Source organism: Odontesthes bonariensis, chromosome 14 (genome assembly GCF_027942865.1).
Source record: "Odontesthes bonariensis isolate fOdoBon6 chromosome 14, fOdoBon6.hap1, whole genome shotgun sequence".
In the NCBI taxonomy this organism is placed as follows: domain Eukaryota; kingdom Metazoa; phylum Chordata; class Actinopteri; order Atheriniformes; family Atherinopsidae; genus Odontesthes; species Odontesthes bonariensis.
The window spans coordinates 13,659,260-13,673,297 of record NC_134519.1 but is presented as its reverse complement, the minus strand read 5'-3'; the positions used below and the strand labels follow the sequence as shown (position 1 = coordinate 13,673,297).

Below are 14,038 nucleotides of genomic sequence, written 5' to 3'. Positions count from 1 at the left end.
GCTGTGCTTATCTTTCTTTCTTATATGATAAATGAAACACTCCAAACTAAGAAACGAGGTTTAATACACAGCTATTGGTGGTTTTGATCAGATTTAAATGACAGTGGTGTCTCCATGGCAACGTACAAAACGTTAAGAAACTGTAAAAAAAAAAAAAAAAACATCTCAATGACTCATTCTTTCAGATCCCTCCAAGGTGAGCAGTGAATTGAGCTTTCAGAAACTTATGAATCAACACTTTTTCTCCTCATCACAGAAACTGAGAGGAGTTGCATTCCAGGCTGTTAGCAGAAAGTGGTGTATTTTCAATAATGCCACATTTTTGCTCCATTTAGCAGAAACTCAAAAAGGCAGAGACATCAGTTATAGCCCACTGATAGTAAGTGCTATGATTTCTGAAGTGTTTGATTCTGATGCCATGGAAATGTCACATCTTTTTAAAAGGAACGCCTCCCCACTTCAGACTTTGGATAAAAGAAAAAGTTCTGTGACACGCGTAGCTCACACACTAGCAGTAATTTTAAGATCTGTGGAAGGCAGTGATAGGCATTGTGGGATTGTTTGGGTAGTTACAAATGCATCTTAAATCTCGAAGAAACAATTAGTTATGACAACAATCGCTATGACATTACTACTGAGAAACCAGGATCTTGATGACAACTTGAAGCTGAAAGCCCAGCGAAAAGACAGTGGATGAAGATTAAGGATGATTTTTGTCAAGAAGATCTCATATTTGACTGATGATAAAAACCATCTGTACACAGGAAAAAAATATTTCAGAGCTGCTGTTGTGGTGGTTCCGTGTCTCCGTGTTAACAGATGCAAGCATTTAAAAAAATATTAGATTCTGATTCTAAACTGTCCAGTTCTGATTGAGCCATAAAAGCTGACACCTTTTTTTTTTTTCCAGGAGAACCCCACCCTCTCCAAATCAGGGACAAGAGTGAAGACAGAAACACAAATGAAGTTGTCTCTAATGTGAAATAACCAGACATTTTTTTCTTAAGAAAGGACAAACCCAACATCATTACGACAAAAGAGTGTGGTATGTGGCTGTGAGTTGTGGTTGAAAGTTCTGTAAAAAGTCACAAAGAGGGTTTGAGTTAAGATCATTTAGATTTTTTTGGGAAATAATAGTGCATTTTTCCAAAAGTGGACTGTTTATTTGGGGCTTTCTAAAACAAATTGGATAGAGTGGTTTCTCTCAGAATTCTCTATTACATGCCTGCCAAAACCTATAGAAAGACAAAACAATTTCAAAATTGGTTAAAAGCTGCAAATGGCAAAAGGAAACAGTTTTGTGTAAAATAAGCGGTAACGTTTGCTTTTAAAGATAGGAGCAGGAGATAAAGCAGACTGAGTTCCCTGGTGTCCTGAAAAGCAAGAGTAAACCTGTAAAATTAAACATTTATGCTTTATGAGTGAAGAACTCAACCATTCACAGTTAGCAAAAAATACAAAGAAACAAAGTGGCACAAGTCAGTCTTCATACAAAAACCCAATTATTTAACTTTATTAACATCAATGTTTTTTTTTTTTTCAACAACAGGTTCTTTTTAAATTCCAGATCTTTATCAACAGATAGAAAACAGACTGTGTGTACAACAGATTGAACCCCTACAGCACTAAGCATTCACAAGGTAAAAATGAACATTTTAGTTTTTTGCCAGCGTTTTAAGTCCCCCCGTCCCTTCCTCCCACTGTCACAACGCTTAGGCCTCTCTCGGATCAGACTCTCCCCTTCTGTGGTTTGTGTGGGAGAAGGTGTGTGCTTGCTGATTGAGTAGTTCATTTTGATGGATAGGATGGTGAAGGGTGGGGGGTTTGTGCTGTTTTTCCTCATTCAGACAGACAACCAGCTGTTGAAGTTACAATGGTAGTACAGTAGATACAACGATGTTTCCATTAATACACACTCTAGGACAGCAGGCTCTCTGCAGTGTCTCTAGGTAGATCAGCAGAATTAATCCTTTTTAATAATATATTTTTGAAGCTGTGTATATATCTATGTGTAATCATACATATATATATAATCAGTCATAATTATATATATATTTATAGGTCTATTTCTGTATAAAATAATATCAGGATTCAGTCCAAAGGGCTGAGTCTCTGTCCCTCTGGTAGGAATGGTTGATTCTGTACAGGTACCGGCGTTGATGGCTCTTCTCCGCTGCCCATTTGAACAACTTCCACGTCTTTTCGGTCCGCGTAGTCATTCACACTCCAGCAAACCGATTAGGCGAATGGCAAGCAGGGAGATGGGAGGGACTCAAAGAGCATCTTTATACAGAGATCGGGAGTTTATTTTCTGTCATCTACCCTTTAGGTATACAAGTCTGTTTTCTTCAGATTAAGTTCTCCGCTGTGGAGCATGAAGGCCTCAATGCCATAGGCTTCTGAATGGAAAACAAAAAGGAACTAAACAAAATAAAGCAACGAGAAAAAAAGTGAAATAATGTGCTTCTCATTTCTATTCATCTCTGATTTTGTTTAGATACTTGTTAGGTAATTCACTTGTGTTTTAGCTAGCTACCCCATTAAGAGAGGGACAACAACAGCAAGTTTGTGCTCTGAAATCAATGTTCTGAAAGGTGATTCCCCTTCAAAACTTGGTAACGGCAAGTGAAAAGGCAATTCGAGTTATTGAACTGAATATGACCAGAGACCACTTTTATGACACGTAAAATGAATAAAAAAAATATATCATGTGACAAAAGAAATCTGACAGCAGCTCACGGAACAGTGGTCCTCCTGTATTAGTACCTAGGAACATGTTAAAAATACATGTCCTCTCTGCTAAAAGTACCCTAAAAATGATTATGAAAATAATGCACGCCCGAAGATGAGCAGTTTAGGACAGAAGAAATGTCTGATATTAAAATGATTATTAAAAGAAACATAAAAAGTACTAGATAATAACATTTGACAAAATGAATCATAATATTGACAATAAAATTAACAAAAAAAAAGAAAAAGAAAACAGAGAATCCTCTCTTAGAGCTACCAGTAGCCTTTGACAATCAGGAAGGTTTGGCTTCGACAGAGCAGAGAGGCGAGCTGCCGGTCTGCGCTGTCGGATCTGTACAAGAGTTGTCATGTTTGTCATAGTCATTGTAATGTTTCTGGTATCATCTTTAAAGCAAAATCTCAGGTGGTTGGTTAACTCGGCGTATGTCTCTGTGATTGGTTAAAACCCTAAGCGGGTTTGCAAGCTCATCCCTTTCTTCACCCCTCCGGTAGCTGCAAGAGGGTCAGGTTTTAGGGGTCAAGTGAGTGGATGGTGGCTGACATGGGACACTTGGCACACTCCTGAGAGGTCTGACCGAGGATCCTGCTCGCTGGGAGTGGTTACGTTGCATAGTGGTCAAAGCTCCCCAGGTACTCCAGTGCTGCCCTGTAGCACAGCTGGTACTGGTCCTAAAGACAAGAGGAAGGCAGTGAGAAAGTCTTCATCCCCTCTAATTCCCCTCTGTCTTATCTTATACTTATTGTTATGGGCTACTCTGTCCAGCATTGTAGAGGCATTAAATGTTTCCAAATGACTCTACTTTATTACTTAGAAGTAGCTTAAGTACTTAGATGCACTACTAAAAGTTATGGCAGTTTTTTATTTGACAAAAATCTGAAAAGCTTTGATGGCACAAGATGAGTTTGTTACGGGATTACCGATGGGCCTCTAAAACTACTATTACAGAGGGATTTTTCGAGCTCTTTGTTTTTGTGGAGCCCTCCTTAAAAAGGACACTTAAGGTAACATAAAGCTGAAATCACAAGCGTATATGATATCGACTCTCAAGCTGCACCTTGTCTCAGTGAGATGTGAAGTGTGAGCAACATCCTCATCATTGTTGTGTCCTTACCTCGGTCTGCACCATGGCAGGCCGCTGGGTGCGGAGCGTCTTCACCGTCTGGAAGAGGTCGACCACACCTTCATACCTCATCCTCTCCAGCACGATGCTGAGGGTGATGAAGACTCCAGTCCTGCCTACCCCGGCACTGTAAAAACACACACACACATATACTCATTATCACGTCTACTGCAAGCTAAAACCGCACTGATCGCTGACGAGCTGAAGTTGCTCAGAGGGAGGGAGTGTCTGGAAAGTTCATTTTGATGTTATTACTTTTTTGTTTACTGAATTCTTGAGGCGAGACACTACAGCTAAAATAATAACACTTTGCAATAAAGGGCAAAATTCTAAGTAGAGGAGGAGCACATTAAAACAAATAAAGAATCTTAAAGAATTCTAAGTAGAAGACTATACCGTAGAGAATGATGGATGTACAATAGATCCGTTTGGGAGATTCTATATCAATAAGCTATTAGGTGACCATTAAGGACTTATCAAAACTTAAGAGCAAGTTCAGTTTGAAAGGTCTGCCTCCCTCACGTTCTGTCTCTGTGCCTCCATTCTGAATATGGGTTATTTTTTGGTCTAATGTCTTCAGCTTGTCCATTTTCCCACGCTGTCATTAGAAGTCTGGCCTCTTTTTCTCTGCTCATCACTGCTCATCACTTCTCTCGTCTAGTAATCTCACTTCATGCTTTCTCTGAGCCCAAAAAATCTCACAGTTCCTATTCAGTAAATTTCATCGTAATTCTGCTTTTTCAGACTGTTGCTCTTCCTTCTCATTCCCTCCTCATCTTGTTTTTTCCACCATCTCCACCACCACCAGCATCTTGACTCTGGTTCTGTCCCTACAGTTCGTCTTACCTTCATGCAGGACCCTTGCTCACATGATATTGTCCATCATCTGAGTCTAACTGCCAATAGTTCTTTATTTTACATGTCTGCATGTTGCCATAACATTTTTGCTCCAAATGATCTTGAGGGGGTAGTTCGTCTCACCTCTTATTTGCATCCTGGAAACTACAGTGCTAAAAATGTTGTGTCCATTACTCTAAAAGCATTACTACTAAAAATGTTTTCTCAATTTCTCAATTTTGGGGCATGTTGCTTTCATGTCATGCTTTCTTTGAGACCAGCAGGTTACAAATTTTAACGTTTCTTTTATCACCTCTTTCTTGTCTATGGTTCATTCATGTAAATCAATGCATTAGTTTAATCCTTTAATGTTTCATTTGCACATTTAAACAGGACTTAAAAGATTTCAGAGCAGATCTAAAACAAAAGAGACCTTTCTTACGAAACTTAATCAACTGGAGAAGTTTCATGGTGACTTTTTTTTCTTAGTTAAAATAAAGTATTATTCTTTACCTGCAGTGTACAGTGATTGGTCCATCTTGTCCAAACTGCTCCTTAGTTTTGTGCACTTGTCCAATGAAATCAATGAAGCCTTCTCCAGTTTTTGGCACGCCTTGTTCAGGCCAGTCAGTGAACTGGAACTGGCGGATTGTTCTGGATTGTCCATCCTGAGGGACAGCAGAAAAAGGATTTCCAGAACATTTAAGAAACCAACTCTATGACCTGACAACCCTGCTGTAATCTGTAGGTTCTGCTCCACAGATTTCTACGTGCCGTTCACTTTTTACTCAACAAAAACCACGACGGCGGAGGCTCTGAAGTTCAGGTCTATAAATTCAAATGACCTTGTTGCTTGTCTGATCATCTAATTTCCAAATGAGATGTGACATGAAAAAAGCTGACAACCAGGAAGGGTGACAAAACCAGCCGTGCTGCAGCACAAATACTTGACAAGAATGCAAAATTTTTACAGAACTCTGGTGTTAGAATGTATAAATCAAATTTGTGTGCAAACTCGGAGTGTATTTCTAGATATATCAGTGCACACGTAGTCAATCATGTGTTGGACCTTTCTTAATGTGGTCTAATCAGAGTTAGGCTGCCCTGTGTGTGCACAGGAGCCTTAAACCATGTTCACAAATCAAAAACATACATTTAACAAAGATTCAGACCCCCAAAACTGCAGAGAAGAACAAACCCACAGAGACACATGCATATATAAAAGATAGAGTGGATGTGGGATTAGAGTGTTGCTGTGGTGTGAGCCTTCAGATGACAAGAGAAGTATATTTTTAGCTCACTGAAACTACTGCATCACAGGGAGTTCCAGTACAGGCTTCAGGGGATGAAGGCTATGCTTTTCATGGATTTTCACAGCAATATTGAAACATACATCCAGAGGCACACAATCTATAGAGCGAGCAAACTGTTTCTAAATCTAGGTAAACATGTTTGATGGCGCATTCACTCGATGTCAGCTTGTCAGAGAAAATAATACGGGACGTGTTCTGATCACCTCTACCTTGAAATCACAGTCGTAATAATTCTTAACACTTGGCGCGACTGTCAGTATTTGAATGAAAACCTAAAATTAAGGTGGATTTGGGTTGGTTAATTGCAATTTCAGTCAATCCCCACCATCTAGACGCACACGCAGTCATCTTCGAGGGCACAAAAAAACACATGCAGATGGGCAATATCCTCAGATTTTCACACAGCGGGTGAACCAACATACCCTGGCGTCTGTGACTTTGAACTCTCTGAGGATGTACTGTGGCATGTTGTACTCAGCCATTGGATCCACCACAAAGTACTGGTACCTGGCTGAACGCTCTGCTGGCCAGTACTGATGGCACTTCTCCTGCAAGAGAAAAGGGAGGCAGTCATTTTCAGCAGAATCTATTTCCAAACACATTCAGGGAAAAGAAATGACTTTCACATAATGAGTACCTGGTGTACAAGTGGAGAATTGCTTTTAGTGTGGGTTACTGAACGTTATTAATCATTCTGAGTCATTAGAGTGTCTCTGCTTACAAAAGAGAATCCCAACAGACTAATCTGTGGTTTTGAAATATTATATGTTTCATCTTATGAGACAAAATATTTACATAGTTTGTTGCTGTTACATAGTGTGCTCTTAAGTACGGCGATGATGTGCATGAGGGTCTTTTTTCCCCATCAGCTCTGCTAATGGCTGACACAGTCATAAAGCTCTACGCTGGATCAGAGTGATCAGTATCACCAAAAACCCTGGAACTGAGTAAGATGTTATGGGACGAAAATTAGTTCGGATTCTTTTTCATCAAAGGAGTAGTTTGAAGTTAAAGGAGATTTGGCCTCTTTCTGAATGTTAGAGGAGGCGTTTATCATCACTCTGATATCGGTTACTTAAATATTACGCCGGAGCCAACAGTTGATTTTTTTTTTTGCTTTGCATCAAAACTGAAAACAAGGGGGGAAGCAACAAGACCAAGGAGACAAAAATCAAAGATTGTTTTAACATGGTCGAAAGGTTCCAGCTGGAATAAAACACTCACTAGAAGAGAATCCAATTGTTTATCAGATGTTTCTCCACACGTATTGTTTTTATACAAAGATGAGCCGTCTGTCTCCTGTAGCTGTGGCTTTGAAAATATATCATAGCTTTCCTTACCAAATTTGGTAAATGTGCTCAAAAACATTAATCAAAACTTCAAGAATTTCAAACGATTAAAAGTGCTGGAGGAATAAGGATCGAAGAACTCGTGACCACAACAGATTCCATTCGAAATATGATGTAATGCACTCACATAGTATGAGAAATATCAGTATGCTTGGAATGCAGCCTGTTTTTGACAAATCTGACCCAGTAGCAGCCAACTTTGAACCCAGGCGCATTCCAGCCACAGTGATAAGGAGCTAGACTTTCAACTGAGCTTATTGTTCAGGTTTGGAATGAATTAACATTTGAGCAGCGTGGTGCAGCAGCTTAGCTGAACCAAGCCAGCGTATAAAGATTATTATCATCCCCTGAAATGGTCCAAAGACCTTACAGGTGCCCAGTCTTTTGTGTTCCGTTTGTGTTTGCGTATTACCCGGCCCATTTCTCGTAGCTTGGTCAGCATGACAACAATGGTGGAGTTGTGCTCCCACAGCATCCTCCAGAAGTCCTCGGTGGTCTCAGCCAGGGGGCCCTGTGTGGCCAGGTAAGCTTTCTGCTGTCTGAAAAGAAAAATGAACGCAGATTTAACCTTATATGTAGTTAAAATAAGCTTTATGGTGCTTCTATAATGGGTATTAAGAAGGATATGTCAAAGTAATAACCATAGTATATAGAGTTTTTAGCAAATGCTGCTACTTTAATATACACCCAAAACCTGTTGTTTTACAACAGCATGTGAAGGCCATCACTGACTGGAGGAAAAATAAAAATAAAAATCCCTGAGCTGGTGTGGAGGGGGGAGGATTCCAAGAAAACAAGTGTTACACATTCTGAGATTCTCTGTGATTAAATTCATGTGAAGAAAATAACAGTTTCTTATTTTTGGCAAGAAAGTACTCTGTTTCACTCTGCAATGTTGAATCAAAATTCATATGTCGCATGAGTATTATGCCTGCAGTTACATCATCAAATATTTCTTGGGGATCAAATTTAGCAATAAAGAAACGCTCTGGATGTTTTTCCAGATTGACAGAAAAATCATTGTATAAGAACCTGAGCTTTGCAGTGAACTGTAACTATAGGAAACAACAGAATGATGTGGGTGGTGATGCCATACTGCTGCACTTTCTAATTAACATGTTTCTGTGGCATTTCCTGATAATCAGCAGGGTCTTTGGCGGGATTTTTGGGAATACTGAACATTGATTTATTTTTCCTTTTTTTCTCTTTAAATTTCCATCTTTAATTTCACGAATCTTCCTTGATATTTTGCACACTGATGCTGAATATTTGGTCTCATTTAAGGAGCCAAAGATTTAATTTGTTTTATTAGAACCTTCTTTATGAAAGATTAAAGTCGTTTCCTTGACTTTATGATATGCTGTGAACTTAAGACTAGTTCTCTGATTGGTTAACTGGATGGGAGCGTACTGATGTAAGCACACAAAGTTTTTCTTTTCTTATGACATTGGCTGTTTTCTTCCCCCAATTCAATTCGATTTCTGTCTTTGTATTCCTCAGAAAAAAAACCCACATTTACTTATAAATTATTAAAGCATAGAAAGATATATCACTCAAGGGATGAACCTGTGTTGTCTTCACATAAAAGAACTCAAAATTGTGTCTCGAGACTTATGCACAGTACATCAACTGAAACATACAGTAACCTGCTCTAAAGTAAGGGTAATAAAACCCCTTAAACCTTTAAAACAACCCCCGCTCAAAAGCATTCAGGTGCGTCTGTTGGGTCATGCTGCTTTTGTACTCTTCGTATATACTGAAAATATGACATTGACAAGACCTTTTCTGTACATTTTATGTGCAAAGTAAATAATTCATGACAACTATCTTAATCCTAGGGCAATTCAAGCCTATATGGATCTTCTCCGTCTTTCTCCTTCCTCTCTGTAACACAATACAGAATTGGAGAGGGAGAGCAGTTGATATGCTCACAAAACTAGCGATGAGCTCATCCACTGACGTGCCAGAGCTGTGCTGGTGTCCTACGTGACTTTGGTTGCACTGAGCAGTTCTTTTATCAAACAGCAGGTGGTAGCAGCGCGCTGTCTGACAAAGAGGGAGCTGAGTAACGCAACACAACACACAAATGCATGCATAATTGCACAAAGACACACACTCACATGTTTGCAGCACATGTTAACTTGCATCTAGGTGTATGCATTTATACGGGCAACAGTTTTGCGAGCACAGTACATTCTGAAATGCTGCTGCTCACGCTCACACAACCGGTCACACACTAAGCCATGACTGAACAACTAATGAAGGCACTGCAGGCAAGGCACTAATGTGGAACCGGGAGATTAGAATATGCTCAGGGCCTCGCTCGTACAAATACAGAAACAACAGATTGGTGGAGAGGAAAGGAGAGGAGAAGACATATGAGGAGGGGGAGGCAAGAGAAAGAGGAATCAAATTAAGAGGATGAGAATGGGAAAAGAAAAAAAGGCAGCTTTAGAGCAGAGATCTACAAAGCACAGAGAGGATGTGGGGAGGAGATGAAAAGAGCGAGCACTGCTCTTTCCAGCTGGCCATCAGAGTGCAACACAAAACTCAGCGTTGAGATTGAGAGGAGGGGAAAGGATGGAAATGCGGGAGAAGGGAAGTTAATAGCAGATGGGAAGAAGAGGGATGGTGAGGGAAAAAAAACGCAGAGGATGAATGCTAAATTTCAAATTGATAGGGTGGACTCCTCTAACCTAGTAAAATGTTTCCCAGCCAGAATAAAAACAATTCAAACCATATCACACAATACGAACTTCTCTGCACGCAGTGTCCCAATGAGCGCGCTGCCATACAGCACAAAGCACTCTGCCTCATCCCACATGACTGCAGTGCTTCGGGACATGGTGTTTCATTTCACCCTCATTACAACGTTAAAACTCCAGCCTGCATCAGAGCACATCCAGGGCTCACGCCCCTGATAGCGTAGTTGGAATCAATGTTCGCCTCTCATTAGCTTAGCATATTATTGGCTTTTCTCGAAGGCGCTGGGGTGAAGGGCACTTGAGGCCCCTGTTTAGTTTTTATTTATGCCCGTGTTTTAAAAGCAGCTTAATTACACAGTGCTGCTGGTGCACACAACAGGTCCACACCCAAATGTCGGTCTCTGCTATGATGTTTGGATGGAAAGTATGGATGGTGAGTGAGAAGAAAAGATGGGAGGAGTAAGGGTTCGTGGGAGAAGAGCAAAGGAGACAGAATGAGGAGGGAAGGGGAGGTGAAAAAAGAAGGAGCAGGAAGGAAAAAGAGAGAAAGTGAACATGTAGGAGAGGAGAAAGAGGCAGGAGCGGGGGTGGGGTTTAGAAAACACTCTTCATTACAATTCTCTCTTGCTGCAATTATGCTATTTACACGGCAACAATGGAGAGTAAGCCTCTGTGGAGCACCTTCTCATTAACAACAGGATGCAGGAAGGGGGAGTTGGGAGTGGAGGTGTCGTCTCTGTCACAGGCCAATACCGAGCAGAACCCCATATGGACTAAATGGCATTTCACGCTCACTAAATCCATCCCTCCACTTAAACCACAGAAGAGTCAGCTCTGTCTGTCACTCCCCACACTTATAAAGATATAAAACAGAGAGCTGCCTTTTCATCTTCTTCCCTCTAGGAAGCAATTTGGACTCACAGAGCACACGGGGACATGCAGTTGCTTCAGCATAAAGGCAGCAGTGGCTCAGTGAACGAAAGCCACATTGACAGAGCCGGGAGTAATTCTTGCAACTGGATACTGCCCACTGCGGCCTCATCTTCAGTCCCCTCCCATTCAGTTTTGTCTAGTCCACTGTGAATACCTATTGCATTTTTCACTCCGGTGACAATCTTTGATGCCAGAGAACAACTGCAGACCTGTTTCATTCAGTGGAGTCAGGAACGCATCAGGAGAGTGGTGCAGTTTGGGTGTGCTGCACGTCACTGGATTTGAAATAATCAGTGACTGTCACGTTAAAGTGCAGATTCCCATATTTAACTGAAGGATATTTACATCCACATCAGACCAGCTGCATAGTGTTGAAACCCCTTGGGTTTGGAGGCAGAGTCAAACTGGTTAACAGGTTAAAGCTGCAGTCGGCAGGTTTTCAAAATTGCGAGTCTAAAGTTGGAAAATTCGAACTGATACAACTTTCAGGTCCCTCCCCCAACCTCTAACAAGCTCCGAATCGCCCCCCCAAACCCCTCCCCCTCTGTGGACGAGGTTGTGCACGTGAGTTCACAGCAGTGTGAGCGCACACAAGCTGGGGCAGACTCACGCTCAGCAGCGTGTGCACAAGCTGTGATTAGCCGCTTTCGGACTGTAGGAACCTTTGGCAGTTCTAATAACCTTTTAATCCGCGGGGCTGTTTTCTCCCGTGTTCGGACATACAGGAACTCGGGGCTTTCTCCCTTAGTTCCTATAACTATTTAGCTCCTTCTCCGAGGTCGGGTCTTTTCATAGTTCTTATAGAACAAATCTAACGGAGGTGTGTGGTGGTCGGTAGCTACGCCCCATGTCATGCTATCACGGCTGAAATGTTTCCTCATAAGACACAGACAGAACCTGCGGGTGTTTAATAAGTTAAACTTACACGTTGTCTCCTTTGTCTGCAGCGCTCTGCTCTCCTTTCTTCCTTCATGAAATGAAAAAGTATCGTCTCCTGACTCTCTGTGAGCTCTTCCAGCCTCGATATTAGACGCCTGATGTGATTGTCCATGATTAATATCACCATCATGCAGACCATAAACACGGTGGCCTCCTCGCTCTCTATATTAGCTTCTTGGTGGTGTTTTTTCTACTCTCCTTACTTTTACCGTTTTGTTTTGTGTTTGAATGTAGCGCTAAACGGCTAACGGCTAACACGTCACTGAAGCAGACGGCTGCGCGCGGCTCATCAGTCCCTATCAGGTCCCGGCTCATGTGCGAATGCAGACTGAAACAGTTCCGATTCCTCCACCCTAACTTGATTGGTTAAAAACAGCCGGGAGCGCTCGATTTTTGCAAGCATGATTACAGGCTTCAGAGGGAGCTACAGATTTCGTTATTTTTACTAAACAGCCTATTTAATATTCTACTTCCAGAATCCCATGACAGTTCAAGCTAATATGACTAAAAAAAAGTTGCCGACCGCAGCTTTAACATACAATTTATCAAAGTCACTGTATTTAATATTTGGTTGCAAGTCCTCCTCAGTCAATGTCTGCCTGAAGTATATGACTCATCAGCAGAAACTGTCCTTGTGATCCTCCACCACGCCTGAACAGCATCAACTGTTATTCTACTGTTACAGCAAAATGGCTGTGGACACACTACAATCATAAAGGGTAAGGCTGGTGTTCTGTGTACTGAGTGACAATAAAACCAGAAAGCAATGAAATATTCATAATAACAAATACTGCCTCTGTAGCCACAGCCTGATTTTTATTTTTTTTGTGTCCTATAAGTTCACCAAAAAGGCTCAAACTGTAGTCAAACTGTACCCATACCTAAGGATAATCTGCAGAAAGTACTGAACTGTAGGATATACTGGGCTTTGAATTACAATTTGAAGATTTGAAATTTGCTTTGGCCTTTTCCAGTATGGCACACACTTGTCCAGTACCTGGTATACATGCGTATACATGCAGCCAAACATGGTTATACCCACAGTGATTGAAAATATCACCCATTTTCCAGCTGTTTAATGCACTGTTGTTTTCAATCTTTTCATGGGTTTGTTGAAAAGAGAAACACAGAGTAACGCCAAACTCAGCTCTTTATCTTCAAAGTCATTCAAAATCTTAAAAAAATGAAGCCCTTTGCTGACCTGTAGCCATCAATGCAGCTGGCGTTGATGTAGTCGGAGCCCTCGACACCACGGATGGGCTGCAGGCAGACACGAGTCGACTCAAAAGGCATGATGTTGACCAGCCGGTTCTTGAATTTGTTGCAGGGCAAGTTGGCGCTGATGAACCGTGACGTGTGGGCTTTAGAGTTGGCCAGTCTCTGTTTATTAGAATGTGGAGAGAAGCCAGACAGAGAAAAAAAATTGAGAGAAATAAACACAAGTGGCCTGAAGTAAGCAACAAGGGAGCCTGAAACACTTCCCTGACAAGTCTTGTTGTTAGGGAAGTGTTGTCTTGTCATGACAAATATGAAGTTCCAACCAGAAAAGGGTCCATATTGTAGATATCTACTGATGAGTTGAACTGAGTGCAGACGAGTTTTTCCCATTACGTCCCAGAGCTTGCATGGAGGACTGTGGGCGTCACAAGCTCAGTGCTGGCAGTGGGCAAAGCACAGATGGACAGCACAGGAGTGTGTATGGACAGGAATGGTACTGCAGAAGAATTTGTGTCTGTGTTGTGGCCTGACTGTGTGGAAATGGAGACTCTGGCCTGCACGCACGCCACAATCATTCTCTCAGTCTTTCATTCTTCGTTGTTGGCAGGAGTGTAGATGCTATTATCACTTCAAACAGAATGGATCATGGTCATAAGAGGGCCTAATGACAGAGCCGCGCTGGGAGGAAAGTGTGCAATAACAGCACAGTTGATGGCTATTGACAGAAAGGGTGTGTGCACGTGTGACAGCGACCTTGAACACAAGCTGTGTGTATGTCAGTCATTTTGTAATTGTCAATGCGTAGGTGTGTTCATGTGTGTTTGTTCCGGTCCATTTGTCCCTGAAACGTGCGTGTCTGTATGTGCTGATGC

At 41.5% G+C, this 14,038-nt stretch overlaps 1 protein-coding gene across 19 annotated transcripts in view; it reads right to left on the bottom strand.

The window, feature by feature from the left end:
• Positions 1–47: 47 nt before the first annotated feature.
• LOC142398801 (receptor-type tyrosine-protein phosphatase F) overlaps positions 48–14,038 on the bottom strand; it is a 171,995-nt gene continuing 158,004 nt past the window's right edge. For all 19 annotated transcript variants that reach the window (XM_075482978.1, XM_075482976.1, XM_075482984.1 and 16 more), the window contains 6 exons: positions 13,150–13,328; positions 7,784–7,910; positions 6,445–6,570; positions 5,223–5,377; positions 3,864–3,999; positions 48–3,420 (listed from right to left, as the gene is read on the bottom strand). In XM_075482978.1, the coding sequence (XP_075339093.1) occupies positions 3,352–3,420; positions 3,864–3,999; positions 5,223–5,377; positions 6,445–6,570; positions 7,784–7,910; positions 13,150–13,328 (792 nt within the window). In that variant the 3' untranslated portion in view covers positions 48–3,351. The remainder of the gene's footprint in view (positions 3,421–3,863; positions 4,000–5,222; positions 5,378–6,444; positions 6,571–7,783; positions 7,911–13,149; positions 13,329–14,038) is intronic.